We start from the raw sequence: 22,580 nt of genomic DNA on the forward strand, positions 1-22,580 counted from the left end.
GAAGCGGAAGCCAAACCAGCCAAGAAGGGGCCAAAGGTGAGGAGAACCAGAAAAGGCACTCGAGGATCAACAATATAAATACCGGTGATGAGCTTATTACTAGGGCGTTGTGGTGGCTTTTACCCGTTGCCCTGCCTTTTTTGGGTCGTATCCTAATAATTACAATGGTAATAAAACGTCTTCTCTTTCCCCTTTGTCCGTGGCAGCTAACTTTACTGTTTAGTGTGCAGGTTGTAGAAATTTGCGCTAGGAGCTCGACAGAATGAGGGAAGGAATATCCATCACGCAGCAGGTGCACAAGCCAGGGGAGCATTTGGGATTCTGCGCGAAGACCAGGTCTGTGCGTGCATGTGGGGAGCGGCGAGTGCGCAGGGTGTGTGCGACGTGGGTTGGAATGCACATCTTTGGTTTGTTTTCATCCTCACTCCTCTCCTTCGGCGGGGGGCGGGGGGGGGGGGTCTGCTCCTCCCTCCCTCCCTCCCTCTGTGCAGCTCGCACATCCTGAAGCCTGATCCAGGACTGGGCCAAGTACGGTGGTAGTTATGAGCCTCCCATGGTCTGGTCTGCCCTGCCTGTCCTTGGTAGGACGTAGGCCACCCCTGCGTGGAAGAGAAAGAAGGTGAACTGGTCGGGCCAGAGAGGAACCTGGAAAAAATGGAGGGTGAGAGGGGTGAGCGGTTTGCCCAAGTGGGGTCACCACTTGGCTCTCGGGGATGCTGCCCAAAGGGATGGTGGGCAGAGGCAGGGCTGGGAGTCCCTCCCCAGGTATCCTAGCTCCTGGTTCCAGGCCGCTGCCCCCTCCCACCATACGACTCCCGGGGCAGAGCTCTGGACGCTGCCCACCTGGACGGAATCCAGGTTCTGCTCCCTGCCTTTCTGAGTCTCCACTGTTTCATCTGTGAAATGGGAGTCGTCACGGGCACCATCATGCCGAGGGGTAGCATGCCCAGTGCCTCAGCGCAGCCCATCCGGGCCCCGTGTGCCCCCACACTGCCCCAAACCTCCTCCTCCCGGGGCTTTGCAGCTGACCGCCCTGGGACCGCCCTGGGACCGCGGACACAAGGCCCCCACAGGCACCAGCCTGGGTGACTCCCAGGTGCCCAGGACTCTATCCTGTCCCCCTCTGGTGGCAGAACCCAGGGACGCTGGGCTTGTGTGATAGGCTGCCGCAGCGGCCCCTCCTCCTGCCCCTTACTCATTAGCCAGGCTGCAAAGTAGCATGGGCTTGGCTGGGCAAGGCTGGCTGCAGGAGCGCTCAGGCATGCAGGGTGGCCGGCAGCCCAGTCTTGAACTGGACAGCGTTCGGGACACGGTCCCCCCAGACCGAGGGGGCTGTTGCCCTGCCCTCCGCAGGCTGGTCCCTGTCGGCTTTGGGGCCGAGGTGTGGACGCTCTTTGCCCTTTCCGGACCCCTGGTAAGTAGACAATGTGAGGGGCAGGCAGTAAGGCTGGCGGCAGCTGCCGTCCAGGTGTGAAAGGGCTATGCCAGGAGCCGCTCACACCTGTCCCCAGGAACTGCCCACATTGACCATGTCCAGGCTGCACCAGAGGTCACCGCCCACAGCAGGTGACTACAGGACAGCCGTCCGTGGACAGGTGCATGGTGTGGCAGTGGGGCCTGACCTCGCTCAGCAGCCCCACTCAAGGAGGGACAGGTGTGTCCTCCTTAGGAAACAAATGGGAAGGCTGGGCTAAAATCCCTAGGGTGACGAATGAGACCCATTCATGCAGGAGTCCGGGGGCCTCTGCTACAGGGGGAAGAAGGGAGCCTCTGCCCATTTTATGTCCCACGGGAAAATTGCTTTAGCTATCCTTTTTTTTTTTCTGACCACAAAGACGAATCAATATGGGCACCCCATAAAAGCTGCAGATACAATGCGGGGCGCCTGTGTGGCTCAGTCAGCTAAGCGTCCGACTTCGGCTCGGGTTGTGATCGCACGGTTCGGGAGTTCAAGCCCCGCATCGGGCTCACCTTTTTGCGTGTATGTGACCTGACCAAATGATCGGTAGAGGGTTGGATGCTTGAATCAAGCTCTCTGGGCTCCAGGCTCTGTGTTGCTGAGTGCTTCTTGTGCATTCCTGCACTTTCAGGCAGGGAAACCGGAGCCTGGAGGTTAACCACAGAGGTTAACACAGCTGCTGACTCCAGGACGGGAGCAAGACTCGGGTCACCTGACTTCCAGCCCCGATCGCTGTGTCTGGCTCAGCCACAACGCCAGCTTCCTTGGGGCGGGGGGATTGGCCCCAGGGCCCTGTGGTTTTCTGTTTTGTTTCGTTTGCAGGGTGTGAGGCCCCCACAGGACCTGGAGACGCCTCTGTGTGGGGCTGGGCTGTACAGGGCCCTTGAGCCTGGCTGCTTTTCTCTAGTTCTTGTTCCAGGTGCTGACTTTCATGATCCACATTGTGAGCTCGGTGTTTTGTGGGCACCTGGGCAAGGTGGAGCTGGCGTCAGTGACCCTCTCGGTGGCCGTGAGTATAGCTCCCTGCTCCATTCCGCCCCCAGAAGACACCACGAGGGCTGACAGCTGCATTCAGAGCTGGGACCTGGGGGGGGGCCTCGCTCAACGGCACATGGCACGCGCAGGCCGGGCCTGGCCAGGAGGGGGCAGTGTCTCTGACTCAGCTGCAGGTCAGAGCTGCTGGTGGGTGGCCTCCCCTAGATGGAGGGTCCCCTCCTAGGGTCCCCTCCTTGGGCCCTGACAAGCCCTGTGTTTTCTCTTGTGCGTGGCTCCAGTTTGTCAATGTCTGTGGAATTTCCATAGGAATAGGCTTGTCCTCAGCCTGTGACACCTTGATGTCCCAGGTAGGTGTGCCTTTTGGAGTCGGGCGATGGGGTGCCCATCAAACAGGCGGGGGTGGGGGGGGGGGACACGGCTGGTCCCGGCCTGCCTGCAAGGATTGTGTGCCATCAGGGAATTAGACCCTTCATTTTGAAAGAGTCTGAGCAGACGGGCTAGAGAGCCATGGAGGGAATGGGGCAGAAGCAGTTCCCTGACCTCACGTGTCAAATGCTAGGGGTGCACAGAGTGGACCCCTCCTGCCCCCGGGGTGGGGGGGGGGTGCCACAGCCCAGCGGGGCTCAGCTTTCCTGGGGGGTGGGGGGGTCTGGACTCACAGTGGGCCCGGGGACCTGGGCTTGGTCCTGGCTGCCCCTTATCAGCATGGAGACTTGACAGTGCTCTCAGAGCTTCCCTGAGAATAACGCCTTCCTACTTAGGCGCTTTTGAAGAACCGGGGACAACGGGTAGACAGAGCCTGGCGTGGAGCTAGTGCTCAGCAAATAACCGCAGCGGGCTGAGCCCCTGCAGAGGAAGCCCCTCCCCGCCCCCCCCCCCCCCCGCCAACCATGCTGCAATCAAAGGGGGCCAAATGCCTGCTACCGAGGCGTTGACAGGTGCCTGTCGTGTCCTGGGTCCGTCCCCACGGCACCAGCACTGGCTAGGAGGTTGATGCCCTGGCTGGGCTCACCCAGGGGACAGACAGAAGGCACTGAAGGTGTGAGCAGCTTGACCCAGGGATGGGCTCTTTTGCAGAGCTTCGGGAGCCCCAACAAGAAGCACGTGGGGGTCATCCTGCAAAGGAGCACCCTGGTGATGCTTCTCTGCTGCCTCCCCTGCTGGGCACTCTTCCTCAACACCCACAACATCCTGCTTCTCTTCAGGCAGGACCCAGCCGTGTCCAGGTACTGCTTGGCTTCTGCCGGGAACCCGGGGAGGGACCCCACCCCCCCCCCCCCCCCACAACCATGCTGCCAAAGAAGCCATGCCCTAGGCCCCCGTGCTTCTCTGGGTCACAAGCCGTCACAAGTGCAGCTCCTATGGGGAAGGTTCTTGGTTTTTGGACTCTCCCGCCCGGCATGCGATTCCAGCTGTGACCAGCAGGGGGAGGATACAGGGCCAGTTTTAATTCAGGAGGAAAGGCAGAAAAATGGATGGGATTTGCCTGTCCCAGCAGGTAGCTGGGGCTTCCCAGATGCTTTTGGAGACTTGAAGTGTGCACTACACCGTCTTCCAAAAAAGAGACAGAAGGGCTGAACCAAGTTCAGATGAATCACACCGTTTATTAGTAATCTTAGAAATGTCCCCTCGTGGGAATAGTGTGTTCATTTTATAGGATGGGCAAGTCATTTGCTTATTTTTTTTTAAGTTTATTTCTATTTATTATTTATTTTGAGAGAGAGAGAGAGAGAGAGAGAGAGAGAGAGAGAGGGAGGAGAGAGCACAGGAGGGGGCAGAGAGAAAGAATCCCAAGCAGGCTCCACACTGGCAGCATGGAGCCCCCACACGGGGCTCGAACTCACAAACTGTGAGATCATGACCTGAGTTGAAACCAAGAGTTGGACGTTTAACCAAGTGAGCCACCCAGATGCCCCGGGCACAGCCTGGTCAGTTCCGGAGCTTCTGTTTCCTTCGCAGGTTAACTCAAGAGTATGTGCTCATCTTCAGCCCGGCACTTCCGGTAAGTGTCACTGTCCACGGAGCTGGGAGGACGGTGGACTTCCACCCCCCTAAACTCTGGCTTTTTCTTTGCCGCCCCACGTGCTGGGGAAGCCCGTGAGCCCGCAGCGACTTTCCGCTGTGCCACTGAGGCTGGCCGAAGGGACAGCAGAATTGCAGTCCCATTCCGTCCACGCAGATTGGACTTTCAAGACGTAGCATGGCATGTTTTTTGATGAGAAAACCATTCACTGGAGAAACTGTGGGAAAGAAAACATTTTAATCACTTCTAATCCTGCCACCCAGAGAGACTCTAGGGTCAGATCCCTTCCCAGGATTATTTCTGCGCGTGGACGCGTGGGTTCAAACACACATACACGTGTACAGTTTGAAAGAGGGTCAATGTGCGTAATATTGTGTTATTACCTGCTTTCCCCCTGACATTAGTCTCTTGATACGATTAAATAGCCTCCCACAGTATCCATTTCAGAGGCTATGCACTATCCTATAGGGTCATGATTTATCAACCAATCCTATTTTGTCAGGTATTCAGGTTGTTTCCAATATTCACTATCGGAAAGAAGATTGTGCTAAGCGTTCTTATAGAAAAATCTTTGGGGGCGCCTGGGTGGCGCAGTCGGTTAAGCGTCCGACCTCAGCCAGGTCACGGTCTCACGGTCCGTGAGTTCGAGCCCCGCGTCGGGCTCTGGGCTGATGGCTCGGAGCCTGGAGCCTGTTTCCGATTCTGTGTCTCCCTCTCTCTCTGCCCCTCCCCCGTTCATGCTCTGTCTCTCTCTGTCCCAAAAATAAATTAAAAAAAAAAAGTTGAAAAAAAAAATTAAAAAAAAAAAAAGAAAAATCTTTGTATCTGTAACGATTTCCTTCAGGCGCATCATGGGAATTGGTGTTGTTCTGTCAATGGCTTCTGATACCAATTTGTATCAGAAATTTTTACCCCCACTAGCAACACTCTTGTCAGTGTACTATTACTCAAATATTTTTCGCCGGGCGCTTGGGTGGCTCAGTTGGTTGAATGTCCGACTTTCGCTCAGGTCGTGATCTCACATTCGTGGATTCAAACCCCACGTGGGGCTCTTTGCTGACAGCTTGGAACCTGGAGCCTGCTTCAGGTTCTGTGTCTCCCTCTCTCTGCCCCTCCCTCACTTGCTCTGTTTCTCTCTCTCTCAAATATAAACATTAGAAAAAAAAATTTTTTTTAAATTTTTTCCCAACTAGGAACAGTTTTCACATGCGTGTTATTGCTAATGAACATTTTTTTTCATGTATTTTTTTCATCATTTTGTTTTTCTTCTGAGAACTGTCCAGACCCTTTTTTAGTGGGTTAATCTTTTCCTAATTATTATAACTCTTGTTAACTAGTATCTTAACCCTTTGCCTGTTAATTTTTTTTTTAAGTTGGTCACTTGCCTTCTAATTTTTTGATATTTTTGACCTAAAGAATTAAAAAAAATTTTTTTTTAAAGTTTATTTATTTGAGAGAGACAGAGCAAGCAGGGCAGGGGCAGAGACAGAATCCCGAGGAGGCGCCACACGGTCAGCTCAGAGCCCCATGTGGGGCTCGAACCCATGAACCGTGAGATCATGCCCCGGGCGGAAACCAAGAATCTGATGTTTATCCGACTGAGCCCCCCAGGCACACCCTTGACCTCAGGAATTTTTAATGTATATGTAACAGACCCATAAATCCCATTCTTTATGAAGTCTTTGATGAACTTAAAACCACTTAACCCATTGCAAGATTATATAAACATTTTGCCCATATTTTCTTTGAGCCCTCTCGTGGCTTTTATTTTACACTTCAGATTCTAATCTACCTAACACACTTATAAGTAAGACTAATTATTGCCTGTTCTCCCCTTTCTCCACTAATTCGTTAAATCCCAGCTAAGCAATGCATCTAGTCAGGTCGGTTTCTGAGATTTCTCACCTGACCCCGTGGCCTGTATGTCTGCTCTGGAATCCATTGCTACTCTATTTGATTTATTGAATCAGTGACACGCGTCACTAGCTGGCAGTGTTGTGTCTTTGGAACAACAGCTCCCCTTTACCCTCTATGACACCAGGGGGTGGGGTGCTTGAGGACCGATCAGGGAAGGGTGAAGATGGGGTGCTTTAAAGCATGCCAAGGCCTGGCAGGAGGAACCCCGGCTGCACCCGCCTGCCTGAGAGGCCAGTGCCATGACCCCTCTGGGGTCTGGTCAGGTCCAGATTTCCGTTGTATTATGGAAACCACCTGCAAAGGCCAGTCTGTCTCCTCCAAGGGTTTGCTAGAGCACATACTTCAGCCCTTCAGACCAAGGTGATGGTGTCTTGCCAAACAGGGCCACCTGGGCTGGGTCAGGGGAGAAACCTCCTAGAGCGTCAAAACTGTGGCAACGCCTTTACCAACTGAAGCAAGTCCCTGCCTTAAAATGCTGCTGTAAAACTTACCAGTAAAGTAATAATAAAAATGACAAACGGGATTTACATAACGCTTACCTAACATTTGGAATGCTTAAATGGGCCATATACTGTTTTATAGGTATTTTCTGATATTAACTTTAAATATATATGGATACATAGCATACACACATTATCATCCCCGTTATAGATGAGGACATTGAGGCACAGAGAGGTTAAGTGACTTGCCTAAGATCACACAGCTCGTAAAAAGCAGAGCCAACCCTTGAACGCAGGCAGTCTGTTCCAGCTCATGCTCTTAAGCCCCGTGCTATACTGAGGAGAAGCAGAAGGGAAAGGGAAGCAAAGGGAAGGGGTGGGGTAGCAGGGCGCAGGCCCTGGGACAGGCTTTGGCAGAGGACAGAAAGGGCAGGGGCAGCACCCCTGACATGCACACAATGACACGCAGGCCCTCTCTGTCCTCCCCGGAAAGGAAAGGTCCTGCCACCCCACGGGGGCTTGAACGCCCTCAGCAGGGCCTACCGGTGGCCACAATGCCGGGTCCCCATCTCCCTGCCCAGCCCAAGGCCTCTCCCTCCAGATTCTTGGTTCCAGCAGCCAGAGCCAGGCTCAAGGGCAGTCACAACCCGCGGATTTGGACTCTGATGGGCCCTTCTGTGCACGGGCCCCTGGGTGGCCTTCCTGAGCTGATGCAAGGTCCCAGCCGGCAGCAAGGAGGCCTGTTAGGCGCTGGGCCTCTTACACAAGCCTTGTGAGAGCCAACGCTGCTTGCGTATCTCGTCTGCGGTGGAGCTCGAGCCTTGAGGGGGCCTCTCCCCATAGGCAGGGCCAGAGCGCACCTGAGATGCTAAGTGGGCTTCTGCCCACCTGTGGGGTCCCAGACCTATTTTGGTGAAATAACTGCCCCTCACTCAGGTACCAGGGAAATACCTCCTGATGTTCATCATGTGCTTGTTTGTTTTGCTTTTTTGGTAGTCGTTGTTTATGCGCGTGTCTGGTTTTTTGTTTTTATTTCACACAGGCGATTTTTCTTTACAGCCTGCTGGCAAAGTATTTGCAAAATCAGGTACGGGTCCCTGGCCAGAGGGGCGACCCCTGCCCCAACACACTGCCCCATTCCAGCGAGAAGGGGTGCCTGGGGCTTTTCCCCTTTCGGCACCCTCTGTGAACCTACTGACCAAGGCCCAGTAACGAGCCGCGTGTCCCCAGCCTCTTGCCAACCCCTGGACGTCCCCGGGCTTGTCCACACCCCCTGGCCCTGCCCCCCGCCCCAGCAAGGCCAGTGGTTGTTTATTTCAGGGAATCGTCTGGCCCCAAGTCCTCAGTGGCATTGTGGGCAACTGCATCAATGGCTTGGGCAACTACATCCTGGTTTCCGTGCTGAGCCTGGGGGTCAGGTGAGCACCGGGACCACTGGGCTGCAGGGGCCCACCAGGCACCCCACCCTTGACGGGGGCAGGTCAGTTGCCATCCCTGCCTTGCCAAAAGGGCAGAGGCTGCCCCTGCTGTCCAGAAGTGGGGTGTCATGAGGAAATGGGGGGCTGGTCCCTCAAGTTCTGGGGGACTCCCCACCAAGGAGACAAGGAGAGGAGCCCTCCTCATCCCTGCCCCAGCCCCTCAGGAGAAGCCGAGCGTTGGGACCTGGCAGGGGGACTCAGGGACACTGTACTAAGGTTCCTGGGTGTGGCTGATCTCTGGATGGGGGTGCTGGCTGCGCCATGCCTGGGCCCCCTTCCCTTCCATGCTGGCTTCAGGGGAGAAGTCCCCTGCCCCCAGGGCCAGAGTCGGCCCCTGGCCCCAGCTCAGCTCTCTCTCCTTTCCCAGGGGCTCTGCTTACGCCAACACTATCTCCCACATCCTGCAGACCATCTTCCTCTTTCTCTACATTGTGCTGAAGAAGCTACACCTGGAGACGTGGGCAGGTGTGGGGGCCACCCTGCCTTTGGGGGGCTGAGCAGACCAGCAGCAGGCAGGACCCCGGCTCGGGTATGGGGTGTTCATTTGGCAGGTGGACGGAAGGCCCGGTGGGAGCCCCTTTGGAGGAGTCTTGTCTCGGGCTTGCCTCCACTTCCCTTCAGGGGCTCCTTCCCCTTTGCTCTACCCCTCAGCACCCCTACCCCCAAAGGCCCAGGTGCCCCCCATCCAATGTGATAGGCGCAGAGCCCTGCTGGGGACAGACCCCAGGGGACTCTCTGGCCAGCTCCCTGATCGCAGGTAAAACCCTAGGTGTCAGCAGTGGGTCGAGTGCTCGACATTTCCGACCCCCAGTTACTCCACACCACCTTATAATCCCCATTTTACTTACCTGGAGGAGATGGAGTGAGGGTAAACAATTTGCTCAAAACGCCAGAGGCGGCGCCCGGTGAGGCTGGACTCAAACCCGTGCCCCTGCACTCCCGGTTCTGAGCTTTCCTGCCTCCTGAAAGCTAACTCTGTAGACTGTGGGGTCCGCTTTCGGGCATTTGCGGACCAGCCCCTCCGGACGGGGCCTCATTCACAGGGCAGGGAGTCCTGTGTGGCCACTCTGCTCTCCCTGTCCGCACGGCCCTATCTGCCCCGAGAATCCAATCCTTTGACCTTGACCTCATGCCATCCTCCCAGCAACCCCTCTGGGGCGTCTGGGCAAAGAACTCAGATTTTCAGAGGAGGGAATGGAGGCCAGAAAGAGCAGGGTAGTTGCCCAAGATCTCGTGGTGTCACGGGTGGAGCGGGCGACCTTCACCCACGCCTGAGGCTCCCATCCCGAGCCACCGGGTGGCAAAACACAGGAGGCCTGGGCGTGCGGAGCTGAGCCCGGGAGTGGGCGGAGCCAAGGGCTGGCAGGGGCTCGGGCCAGTGGGTGCGCATGCGCGATGGGCTCCCTGCTCAGCGCTCCAGCGGGGCTTCTGTTCCTAGGCTGGTCCGGCCAGTGCCTGCAGGACTGGGGCCCCTTCTTCTCTCTGGCTATTCCCAGCATGCTCATGGTGTGCATGGAGTGGTGGGCCTACGAGATCGGGAGCTTCCTCATGGGTATGTAGGGGAGCGCGGCTCGGGGAACCGTGTGGGCAGCCCGGAAGCCCCCTCTCCGGATGGGTGGTTTGGCGGCCTCGGCCAGGTCGGGGCTGTTGCTCTCTCCAGGTTGTGCGCTCCCAGAAGGTAGGCCTGGGCTTTTCATGTCAGGAACCCAGCATGGCCCTGGGCCTGGCCCTGGGCCTGGCCCTGGGCAGGTGTTGGAGTCAGTGGGGGAAGCGAGGGACGGAACCAACGTGGGTGTGAGCGTGCAGGGGCCAGGCAGGCGTGGGGGGCTCTCACCTGACGCGCCTGTGCTCCCCGGAGCACCTCGTGCAGAGTCCACGCAGCCCAGGAATCGCAAGGCCCTGTGAGAGAATTGCCCTGAGAGAGCACCTGGTCCAACCCTTGCCCCTCATTTACAGATAGGTAAACTGAGCCCCAAGAACAAGAGACTGCCCGGAGTCCCAGTGGCAGCGCTGGGACCCAAACTTGGGTCTCCTGATCTTGGTCCAGGTCTCTTTTCTCTCCATATGCCATGTACACCAAGGACTTTCAACTTGAAAGTCAAACCATACCGGGAACGAACAGCCCGTAAGAAATTCCACCGCAGCTGGGTGGGATTTTCCTGCCAGGCTGAAGGCCAAACGGGAACATTTTCTGTTGCAAAGCTGCCCTTGGAAGTCATTTGCTCCTTGGCCTCCAAAGCAGAGGGGAGTCCTGTTCCGTGTCCGTGAGCTCACCGCGTGTCTCTTCCGCAGGCCTGCTCAGCGTACTGGACCTCTCCGGCCAGGCCATCATCTACGAATTGGCCACCACAGTCTACATGGTGAGTATCTTATGGCGGTAACTTTCGCACGCCCTCCATGCCGGCCCGGCCCCGCTGACGGCCTGGGGTGTCACAGAAGAGGGGCAGGCTGTCCTCCTAAAGGCCATCTCTCTCTCAGATGACCTCCTTGTGCCCATTAGGTCCGGGCCCTGCCAGACACACACAGGTGGCCCCCAGCTGCTCCACCGAGAGCAATACTGAACTCCCATGATGTTAGTCTTTTTAAATTAATCAGTGCCACTTAAAAACGGGAATATTTCACATCATAATCTGAAGTTTTGCATTTTCTTGGAAAACGGGACATTCCGTTTAGCAGCAGGCCCACATTCCTGCAAACCCGAGTCAGCGAGAGTTCGGTGACCGCGTCCCTGGCTGGGGGGTTCATTGCTGTCCCCCACACCCCCCCCCCCAGCCCCATAGCTCCCTCCTCTTCTTACAGAGACATGAGTTGTCTATGTGACTGCGTATGCCTCTGCCAGCTTCCTGGGGACATGCAGACTGCGACCCCTTGGGGACATGCAGTCTGAGTTTAAGGAAATGATTCACAAAAGTCTACACTTACAGCACTAAGGTATAAGGTGCTTAATTTTACAAAGGGTTTTCCCAGAATTTTGTTTTTCTAACAGGGAGCTTTTCTGGCATACTTAAGACCACATTCAACTCTTAAAAATGCACTTACTTACGAGGTTTTGGCAACACATTGATTCTGGTTGCAGGGCCAGTCTGGCTGTGATTTGTTTTTTAATTTTTTTTTTTAATGTTTATTTATTTTTGAGAGAGACAGAGACAGAATATGAGTGGGTTAGGGGCAGAGAGAGAAGGAGACACAGAATCGGAAGCAGGCTCCAGGCTCCGAGCTGTCAGCACAGAGCCCGACACGGGGCTCGAACTCACGAGCCGTGAGGTCATGACCTGAGCCGAAGTCGGACGCTCAACCAACTGAGCCACCCAGGCGCCCCTGCCTGTGATGTCTGATGGTGCCGGTGGGGGCAGGACTGACGGGCTTGCTGAGGGTGCCCCCACCCCATCTCCCAACCTCAGCTGTGAATGCCCTCTCTCCTCACGCTGCCTTCCTGGGATCCATCCTGTCTTCCTGCTTTCCTCCAGCTGGCCCCCTCATGGAGGGTTAGAGGGCTGTTCCCCCGGCACAAGCCTCTTCCTGGCTCAGGATCCAGCCCCCCAGCCCCTTCCAGGGGCAGGAGGTTGATTCTACTGATGGCCCCTTATCTCTGATCGCAGATTCCCCTGGGGCTCAGCAACGCCGTCTGTGTCCGTGTGGGGATGGCCCTGGGAGCTGCAGATACAGTGCAAGCCAAGCGGTGGGCCAAGTCAGGCATGCTTTGCACAGGTGGGTGGAATCCTCCGGGGTGGGGGCGGGGCTTGGGAAGTTGGAGCCTGGGGCAGGGGACAAATCTGCAACACCCGGCCCAGAGGAGCCCCAGCTGAATTGACGCCACCCTCCTACCCTCCCCCCGTCCCCACCCCCACTCCCTCCTCTTCCCCCTCACCAGCAAACCTCTCTTGTCCTGCATTCCTTCCCTGCTGCTGTTCTCGGGTTCTCCCAGGGACAGGTCACCAGTTTCCACCTTCATGTGACCCTGTGAAGTCCCCTTCTCCCCAGACTTCTGCCTCCATGTCCAGGGGCCTTCTGCAAATTTGCCTTCCCAGCATCCCCAAGGATCTCAGGACCTGCCCCATCCCACCCCTCAGGACCAACCGATCTTGTGTCCCCTTCCCGGGCTCTGCTTTCTGAGGCTGACAGATTCAGATCAGCTGTGGACACCAGTGGTTCTCAGGCTTTAGACTATCAGAATCAGCTGGAAAGATTAGAATCAGATTGGCAGGCCTCCCCCCCCCATGGAGTTTCTGATTCAGTAGGTCTGAGATGGGGTCTGAGAACCTCCATTTCTCTTTTTTTTATGTTTATTTATTTTTGAGAGAGACAGACAGAGCGTGAGTGGGGGAGGGGCAGAGAGAGGGGGAGACACAGAGTCTGAAGCAGGCTCCAGGCTCCGAGCTGTCAGCACGGAGCCCGACACGGGGCTCGAACTCACAGACGGCGAGATCATGACCGAAGCCAAAGTCGGATGTTTAACCGACTGAGCCACCCAGGCGCCCCTGAGAACCTCCATTTCTAACAAGTTACTAGGTGATGCTGTTGCTGCTGGTCCCGGAACCCCACTTTGAGAACCACAGGGGGAAAGGCATTTCCTATGCCTTCCTGCCTTGCACTGACCTAAGCTGCTCCTCCAGGGGTTGGGGGCAAATGCTCTTCCTTTGGTCTCTTCCAGGCGGCACCTCGCTGGTTGTGTGCATCGTGCTGAGCACCCTGAAAAATAAACTGGGGCGTATTTTTACAAATGATGAGTAGGTAATCAGTTTTCTTCACTGACTTCTGGGAAATGTCAGAGTGGCTTGCAGCTGGTCCTCAGAGATTCGTCACCTGGCTGGCTCAGCACCAGGTCCAGAGGAAGCAGGACCAGCCTCGACTTTGCTCTTGCTGGGAAGAAGCTAGCATTGATGCTTCTCCCCCCGGACCATGGCCTCTGTCACTTGCTGGTCCGTAGACAGGATGCCGAGGGCAGGCAGTACAACATTGCGGGGCTCTCCTGGAGCTTAGGGCTCCATGCAGAAACTTAGGGCTGGGAGTGTCAGGTTTGTGTGTGTGTGTGGGGGGGGGGGTAACTACTTCCGTTCCAATCATTTTTAGGAGGAGGCACAACAGGGAGGGCGTGGGTCTCAAGAACGCAGTGATGTCTTAATGCTCCAAGTGAATATTCTTTCCGGTTTCTCCCGCAGACAAGTCATTGCCCTGGTGAACAAGGTCTTGCCAATTTACACCGTCTTTCAGCTCTTTGAGGCCATCTGTGTGAGTACTGCCCTGATGTGAAGCCAGACTCCCCTGTACGAGTCCATGCTCACGGGCCCTCCCTGAGGCCTCGTCGGGCTGCGAGGATTAACCCATTCAAACATGTAAAGGGGGATGGGGCGCCTGGGTGGCTCTGTCGGTTAAATGTCCGACTTCAGCTCAGGTCATGATCTCACAGAGGGTTCGAGCCCCGAGTCCAGCTCTGTGCTGACAGCTCAAAACCTGGAGCCTGCTTCAGATTCTGTGTCTCCCTCTCTCTCTGCCTCTCCCCTGCTCATGCTCTGTCTCTCTCTCTCTCTCTCTCTCTCTCTCTCTCTCTCTCTCTAAGATAGATAAACATTAAAAAATAAATAAAAGTTAAAAAACTTGTAAAGGGCTAACTCTGTAGTAAGTGCCCAATGTGTCTGCTTGGATTAATTCTATTATTATTCAAAACAATGAATCCCCTTCTCTTCTGCAATTCCAACAAGCCAAAAGACGCATGCGGATTGGCAAAAAAAACAAAAACAAAACAAAAAAAACACCTGAAAAATTACACCCACATAAACTCACAAATGTGGATGATGTGAATTTTAAAGAGCATGACATAAAACAAGAAAACACTGAAGTCTCCTTTTATTATTTTTTTAATTCATTTATTATTTTGAAAGAATGTGCATGTGCACAAGCGGGGGAGGGGCAGAGAGAGCGATGGGGAGAGAATCCCAAGTGGGGTCCACATTGTCAGTACGCCTGATGTGGGGCTCGAACTCACGAACCTCAGGATCATGACCTGAGCTGAAATCGGATGCTTAACCGACTGAGCCACCCAGGTGCCCCCAAATCCTCATTTTATTTTTATTTTTTTTAATTTTTGAAATTATGTGTGTTTATTTGGAGAGAGACAGAGTACGAGTGGGGGAGGGGCAGAGAGAAAGGGAGACACAAAATCCGAAGCAGGCTTCAGGCTCCGGGCTCTGAGCTGCCAGCACAGAGCCCAATTCAGGACTTGAACCCACGAGCCGTGAGATCATGACCTGAGCGAAGTCGGACGCTTAACTGACTGAGCCACCCAGGCGCCCCTCCCCTTTAAATATTGGACAGAATTCACCAGTGAAGCCATCTGGGCCTGGGTTTCTGTCAGAAGATTTTTAAATTAATTCAATTTATTTGTCTCTTCACTTTCTATTTCTTGAGTTACTTCCATTTTTTTTTTTAATTTTTTTTTTAACGTTTATTTATTTTTGAGACAGAGAGAGACAGAGCATGAACGGGGGAGGGTCAGAGAGAGGGAGACACAGAATCTGAAACAGGCTCCAGGCTCTAGCTGTCAGCACAGAGCCCGACGCGGGGCTTGAACTCACGGACCGTGAGATCATGACCTGAGCCGAAGTCGGCCGCTTAACCAACTGAGCCACCCAGGCGCCCCCTGAGTTACTTTCAGTAATCTGTGTCTTTCGAGTAACTTATTTACTTCAACTAAATTTGTCTAATTCTCTGGCACCAAGTTGCTAATAGTATTTTCTTATAATCTTTTTCTGTAGGGTCAGTAGTAATGTCCCTTCTTTCACACCTGACTTTGGTCATTCGGGTCTTCGCTTTCTTATTTTCTTGGTCTTATTTTACCACGGTCAAATCCTTGGCAAATGTTCATCCTTTTTGTGGATATTATCAAAGACTTAAAATTTTGGGTTTCGTTGATTTTCTGTTGTTTTTTTCTGTCGTCGATTTCACTAATTTCCCCTGTCATCATTATCCCCATCCTTCTGTTTTATTTGGGTAGAGTTTGCTCTTCCTTGTTTCTTAATGTGGGGTATTAGGCTATGGATTTGAGGCCTTTCTTCTTTTTGGATATAGGCATTTACGGCTGTGCGTTTCTAAGCACCGTGGTAGTGGCATCTACTAAATTTGATATATCGTTTTATTCTTCATTCAAAATATTGAAAACTTTCTCCTGCTATTTATTTTTTGTGTTAACCAAATATTGGGGGCATGCCCATTTTTCTTTCTTGTCGGCGTCTCTAATTGAATTCTCTTGTGTGGCCTTGCACAGCCCCATCCCAGAGAACGTCAAAGCGTGTGTGACCTTTCTCTGAGGCCTCTTGTCGTATTTAGGAATTCACCTGGACTATTTATTTCTGTGAATCCCGCCTCCTCTACAGCCTGGAGCTGCGATCTCTACTCAGTTTTGTTTTCTGGGTTTTTCTCTATGCTTATTTTAGGCTTAGCTTCCTAGGGGTCACACCCTTTTGTCTGCACAGCTCGGTGTTGAGGCAGTTGTTGGTCGGAGGTTGTGTTCAAACACCTGACAGCTCGTGAGGCTTCCGTTCTCTGCCGAAGGATCTGAATGTGCATGGGGGATGTTTTCGAGTCTGCCCGGCTCTTACTTCCTTCTGGGTTCTCGCGTGTCTCTTCCGTCCACGTGCACAGGCTCCATTGTCCACGACACAGGCTCCATTGTCCATGACGTGTGGGAGGCTGGGGCCTGCCCTGGTCTCCGCTGTGTGCACACACAGCCTGCAGTCAACTTGGAATATGTGTGGAACGTATCGTGCTCCCTCTCCCCGCCACCCGGTTGTTTCGCCTCCTGTCAAATCCCTGCCTAGCGCACCGGTCCGCTGCCTCTCCCAAACAGACCCAAACCTTCTCAACCGCACAGACTGGTGGGGCCACTGGCCCTTCCTGGGTGCTTGCCTCTGACGTTGTCACCGTGACTCAAAATGCTTTAAAGGGCTTCTCAACCTTGGCACTGTGACATTTCGGGATGGAGAATCCTTGGTTGTAAGGGGGCCACCCTTAAGGTGTTTAACAGCATTCAGGGCTTCAACCCTTGCAGGTAGCACTCCTCGGGTTGTGACAACCCAAACCATCCCCTGACACTTGCCAAGTGTCCCCTGGAGGGCGAAAGTCGCCCCCGGGGTTGAGATATACTTGTTTAGAGCTCATCAATCATAATTTGGGAGAAGTCTTCTTCTAACCAAAAAATATCTTCTATGTCAAAATATATAACAATGGGAAACGAACATGCCACATTCAGAGTTCAAGAGGCACACACCTCCCATCCCGAATGCATTACCTCTTTGCTCAAAAGTGTGAAAGCAAACCACAAAATACTCCACATCCTTCGTCTTTTTTTTTTTTTTAAGCTTATTTATTTTGAGAGAGAGAGAGAGAGAGAGAGAGAGCGGGGAAGGGGCAGGGAGAGGGGGAGAGAGAGAGAGAATCCCAAGCAGGCTCTGTGCTGCCAGCACGGATCCCAGTGTGGGACTTGAACCCACTAACCGCGAGATCATGACCTGAGCCGAAACCAAGAGCCGGATGCTCAGCCGACTTGAGGCCCCCCAGGCGCCCCGCTCCACATCCTTTATCTTAACAAAATGAAAATAACCGAATAGCTATTCGTCAGTAGCACTGCCCAAGCATGAGCTGTGCCTGTCGCTCTTTAGTTCATCAGCGCTGAGATCAGGCTGGGAGGATGACCCTAGGAAAATAAAGCAGGATTAGTGCTTTCTCCAAAGTCGTTCTTGCCCGTGAGCATTACGGGGACAGGAGCAAGCAAGGACTGCGTGTCTCATCTGGAGCAGATGACGCCTTTGTTTGCCACGTGCGGTATCCAGAATGATGGCCCCCCAAAGATCTCCACATCCTGATCCCCAGACCTGTGAATGTCAGGTGGCAAAAGGGGACTTTGTAGATGTGACTAAGTGAAAGGTCTTGACATGGGGAGATTATCGTGGATTATCCAGATGACCCAAAGTAATCACAAGGGTTCTCACAGGCGAGAGAGGGGAGGGAGACAGAAGGAGATGGAAACACCACGACAGCCACAGAGGGTGGACCGATGCCACCACTGTCTGGGGGCCGGGAATGCAGGGCGGCCTATAGAGGCCAGAAAAGGCAAAGACACACAAATTCTCCGCAGGGGCCTCCAGAAGGAACCCGCCCTGACTAGAGGGCGGTGAGACCCATTTCAGACTCGTAACCTCCAGGACCAGAAACCAGTGCACGTGTCTTGTTCCAAGCCACTAATCTACAGTAATTTGCCACAGCAGCACTGCCAAGGCAACACAACTCTGTGTGACGTCAGTCCAGCCTCCGGGGCCAGCTGGTGGTCGGTTTCCAATTTTACCTTGAGTTTCTAGAGAGGCAGTCCTAGTGTGGAGGGGAAGACGGGGCCTCTGGAGTTGTGTTCAAGACACAACTACTCTTGTGCAGCCGTGGGCAAGTGACTTGCCCCGACTCGGTCTCCCCATGGATGGGGACAAGAGCACCATCGTTGGGCTTAGAGTGAAATCAGGCCGTGCGACATGAGTGGCTTAGAAGGGAGCCTGCTGCAGGATCCCTGCCGTCAGGCTCACGCCCACCTCTCGCCCCTTTCTGCCTCCCCTCCCAGTGCGTCTATAGCGGAGTTCTGAGAGGAAGCGGCAAGCAGGCCTTTGGAGCCGTCGTGAACACGGTCATGTATTATGTCATCGGCCTCCCGCTGGGCATTGTTCTGACCTTTGTGGTCAGAATGGGAATCATGGGTATGTGCTGCGAGGGAAAGTGGGGGGAGGCCTGGGAGGACGCTGTCCCCATTTGTCACTTGTCTCCCCCAGGCCTCTGGCTGGGCATGCTGGCCTGCAGCCTCCTGGGAGCTGCTGCGTTTGCTGTCTACACCACCCGGATGGACTGGAAGCTAGCTGCAGAGGAGGTGAGCGTGCAGAGATGTTCAGAGCACATCAGGCCTCAGCAGCAGTGACCTGTGGGATGAGCTGGGAGGGCGGGGGGTCACGGAAGGGCCCCCTCAGCCTCAACATCTCCGGGCACCGTAACTGGACCCCAGACAGTGCCAGGATACGGTCTAATTTCAAGGAGAGGCACACACACCAAAAAGCTTCCACAGCCAGCCCAAGCTGCTTGAAACCAAAGCAAAGAGCTCAAACTAGTCTGAACCCGGATGAGCCCCCAAGAGTGTGTGCCCGACTTTGGAAGGGGGAACACCATCACTCTGTCCAACATCCTCTTGGCCAAACATTTTTTTTTTCTTTTTAATGTTTATTTTTGAGAGATAGAGCATGAGCAGGGGAGGGGCAGAGAGAGGGAGACACGGAATCCAAAACAGGCTCCAGGCTCTGAGCTGTCAACACAGAGCCCAATGCAGGGCTCGAACCCACAAACCGTGAGATCCTGACCTGAGCCGAAATCAGACGCTTAATTGACTGAGCCACCCAGGCACCCCTTGGCCGAACTTTTTAAACAGGGGAGGCCCACGCCTGCTTCTCAGACACAGTAACGGTGACAGCTTGGTCTGAAGGCAGAGACGGAGGGGGGGGGGGGTCCACTCTCAAAGACCCCGAATCTGCTCTTTTAGGCCCAGAAACATGCCGGACTGCTGCCGCAGAGCACTGACAGCACGGTGGCCACGGTGGCCAAGGTCCCCCGACCCGGGCCTGCAGAAGCCGTCACCTCTTCAGGTAACGTCGCAGTGCTTCAGCCAGGTGGGTCCCACTGCCAGTGGCAGCCTCTTCCTCGTGTGCCCCGGGCAAGTACAAGTCCAAGCCGCCGGTCCTCCTCTTGGCACAAACATGGTGTTCTAAGCGCCAGGAAGACGACACCACTCCCTGTGACTCAGAGGCCCCACGTGAAGCACGTCACGTCCTTAGCCTCGTGAGGCAGCCAGCTGTAGCCCCATCCTCGGGTGAGGGAGCCAGGCTGAGAGCTTAGGTCTCTCCCCCGACGATGGTCCCGCAACTGGAAAAGGTGAGACGATCCCAGTGTGGGCCCATCAGACTCAAGGGCACGTGCTCACCACGGAAGCCCGGCCCAGGCCAGAAGGCCACATCCCGGCCTACGGCAGCTGGGTCTCGGCGGGTCCGCCTGGCTGGACCGGCTGGTCGGGGGGCACTTCCCCTGCCTGCCTCTCTGTACCCCATCAGACAGGCGGGCACCTCTGGTGTATATCCAGCGTCTCTGTGATGCAGCGATGGCCTCGGCCCGAGGCGCAGGGGCCCTCCCATCCCGGGCTGGTGAGGGGCGCCAGGTCTGGGTATCCGCAGCCCAGAGCCCTCACTTATCCGGTGACCTCATCTCCCCCGGGGCCCTGCCGTCAACACAGCAGCGAGCTAGCTGACAAACACTCCGGGAGCCTAGAGCGTCACGAGAGACGAAGGTGAGGTCCGACCGTCTGAGCGTTTAAGACGTGCTCCGAAGGCACGTGTGGGAGTGACACCCCATCGCGTGTCATCACAAGGCTCAGACGGGAACGCGCCTCACGTGATCTTACGAGCAGCTTTCTCTCTGCGTCACGCTCACGTGTTGAGGTGTTTTCCCACATCATTGCACCCAGCGTGACAAAGGCAGCCAGGCTTCCTGGTTCCAAGGCCACAGCTGTCTCCCAGGCCCCCGGCGCCACTGACTGCTCCTGTTTGCCTCCGCAGTGGCCACGGGTGCCTCTCCTGGCGTCACCCTGACAACGTATTCAAGGCCCGAGAGCCACCTGGACCTCTTCAGGGCTCCGGAGGCAGCCCAGGCCCTTCCAGCTCCGGCCAGCAGACTGTCAGCCAGACAGCTGGCCATCCGCCGCGGGGCCGCCCTGGGGATAGCGTCAGGCACGCTGACGGCCGGGCTGCTCGTCCGGGTCCTGACCGCCAGACACTAGCCGAGCGGCTCGGAGACGGAAAGGAGGCCAAGGGTGGCCGCACCCACAGGCCTCCACACCGGTCCCCCTACAACAGCACCCTGGGGATCCAGTGCGGGTGGATGGACACTTTGGACCGCATCTCAAAAACAAAACCTTCGGCCGGCGCCTCGTGTGACGTGACGGTTCTGTCGACCTGGCCTGCTCTGCTCTGCTCTGCTCTTTAAGAGGACGTCAGCCAACCGGAGAGGGACAATCCTGGGGTTGCCTCAAATCGGGAGATTTCAAATCAAGACACAATGTAAAAAACCAGTTACCCAATTAAAAGCTACATATTTCCTAGGTGAGTCTGCCGCCCCCCCGTCTGTTCACAAAGCCTTTGAGAAGCTTGGACAAGGGGGCCCACGGGCCCTGCATGGGCAGCCCGGTTCGCCACGCCTCCCATGTGCCCTGTGCCCCGTGCCCCACGGGCCCCTGCAGATCCAGGCACTGGCAACCCCGAAGGGGCAGGTGGCCGTCCACAGACCCTTCATTCCATCAGCATTGTGCTGATCACAGACCTTGAGAAACCCTTGTTCTTACAGCAGCGATGGGGTAGAAACAAGAGTAGCAAAACCAGATCGACGATCGCTTGGCCATGCAGCCTGGGGGTGAATGCAACGCCGACCCAGATTTCAGGCTGCTTGTCTTTGTGGCCTGGGACTGCCAAATATTTTCAGGCTGCACGCTGTCATCCAAAGTGGAGACAGTCTGGCCTCCGCTGCCACAGTCCCTTAGGCATCAGTGGCTCTACACACGTTCACAAACAAAATGATCAAAGCCAATAAAAAAAAAAAAAAAAAGTACACACAGGATGTAATCCCTGTTTGAAGAGTCAATGTGAATTCATGTTGTTTTCGGTACCTGGTGACAGTCCAGGCCTCCCGCTCACAGGGAGGAAGAAGCTGATACCCTCGTCCGTGACACAGACACCTTAGCTTCTGGCAACCAAACAAAACGACTGAGGACGGGGAACAGAGAAGCAATGCCGTCGTTTCCCCAGAGGTGCTCTAGGGTTGAAAAAGGATCGCGAGAAAAGGGTTCCACGGTCAAGGAAGTTTGGGAAACGACCCCCACTAAACGCCACACAGGTTCTACAGGACTCGGATCCTTTGAGATGCTAGTGTGCTTTACAAATGCTGACACACAGGATGGGTGGTGGGATCAGTGTTTGTGTAAAACCTTATGGAATTAGTGTTCCTGGAGTACTCTTACGGAAACACTTGGTTTAGACTGGCAAATGGGGATAGGAGGGCTTAGCTGGAAAAACCCTAAACTCCACAGGTGCTTTAAAAAATAAAAACCTGTAAGGGACAGAGAAAGCAGAGCTGGAGAAAATCTTCTTGGCTAAGAATTTCAGGGAGAAAGGACTTAAAGTTGATGAATACCACCTCTGAACAGATGAAGGCCAAAAATGGATTTATCGTTGGGGCAAAATTTCCGGCCAAAGAATGGTCTCTATCGGGACATAAGAGGTTCCCCACTAGGAATCTTCTTAAAATTCATGCCACTTTTGGGGCGCCTGGGTGGCGCAGGTCGGTTAAGCGTCCGACTTCAGCCAGGTCACAATCTCGCGGTCCGTGAGTTCGAGCCCCGAGTCAGGCTCTGGGCTGATGGACGGCTCGGAGCCTGGAGCCTGTTTCCGATTCTGTGTCTCCCTCTCTCTCTGCCCCTCCCCCGTTCATGCTATGTCTCTCTCTGTCCCAAAAATAAAAAAAGTTGAAAAAAAAAAATTAAAAAAAAAAAAATCATGCCACTTTTATCAAATATGACGTATTTATTTCGCAGCAGAACATAGTAGCAGACAAGCCAGTGATTTAGCGTAACTAGAAATCACAGGGCACAATTTAATGTGCTAAACGAAAGCTCCGTATTGAAATTTTGTCTAAGGTATTTCGTGACCGATTATCCTGACATCTTAAACTAGCCTAGTGATTGGCACGGCATCCTGTGATGAAGACAGTGAACTTCAGACAGCCTCCCTGGGACAGATTCATTCAAGGCAGCTGATTACACATTCTCTAAAGTGAATTACCTTCTCTCACTTGTGGGGGGCGGGCAGGGAGAGTGAAGGCACCGTAGCCAGGAGTCACCAATGCTTGGCAGGGAGGCTGCATTCCACAGGGCTCCTTCCCACCCTGGCTGAAGTCCCTCAGGTCCCAGCCATGCTCAGGAGATCCCCTTCCTGTGTCCTCTGTCCCCCTCTCTTCCAGCGGGACGCCGTGGCTTACACAGTCCTTCTCCAAATGTTCCACCGTCAGCCCCCCTGAGGCTCTCAAGCTCCACAGTCCAGAATATCCAAGGCCTCTGGCCCGTGACAGGAAATGGCTTTCCACGTTAAGTCCAGAAAGCTGAATTTATTCAAAAAGGGATCTCTCTGAAGTTTAAAAAAGTGAAATTT

The 22,580-nt window shown here is 54.6% G+C and overlaps 1 protein-coding gene across 1 annotated transcript; it reads left to right on the plus strand.

Annotated features, from left to right (window-relative positions):
* Positions 1–1,219: 1,219 nt before the first annotated feature.
* LOC102962808 (multidrug and toxin extrusion protein 2) lies at positions 1,220–20,482 on the plus strand. The gene is made up of 17 exons (XM_007080787.3): positions 1,220–1,414; positions 2,367–2,468; positions 2,734–2,802; positions 3,533–3,681; positions 4,415–4,457; positions 7,878–7,922; positions 8,156–8,253; positions 8,681–8,778; positions 9,752–9,865; positions 10,606–10,673; positions 11,913–12,021; positions 12,965–13,040; positions 13,473–13,542; positions 17,915–18,047; positions 18,120–18,214; positions 18,875–18,977; positions 19,941–20,482. The coding sequence occupies exons 1-17, from the start codon at positions 1,220–1,222 to the stop codon at positions 20,159–20,161; spliced, it is 1,788 nt and encodes a 595-aa protein (XP_007080849.2). The 3' UTR covers positions 20,162–20,482.
* Positions 20,483–22,580: the final 2,098 nt, after the last annotated feature.

Source organism: Panthera tigris, chromosome E1, assembly GCF_018350195.1.
Source record: "Panthera tigris isolate Pti1 chromosome E1, P.tigris_Pti1_mat1.1, whole genome shotgun sequence".
Lineage (NCBI taxonomy): Eukaryota > Metazoa > Chordata > Mammalia > Carnivora > Felidae > Panthera > Panthera tigris.

What these genes read in the sequence shown, in the direction of transcription:
- LOC102962808 (XM_007080787.3), top strand. Translation starts at nt 1,220, where the DNA reads ATGGGCTTGGCTGGGCAAGGCTGGCTGCAGGAGCGCTCAGGCATGCAG. An exon ending in CAGTGACCCTCTCGGTGGCC is followed by an intron (nt 2,469 to 2,733) that starts GTGAGTATAGCT and finishes GCGTGGCTCCAG; the next exon opens with TTTGTCAATGTCTGTGGAAT. An exon ending in AGAAGCCGTCACCTCTTCAG is followed by an intron (nt 18,978 to 19,940) that starts GTAACGTCGCAG and finishes TTGCCTCCGCAG; the next exon opens with TGGCCACGGGTGCCTCTCCT.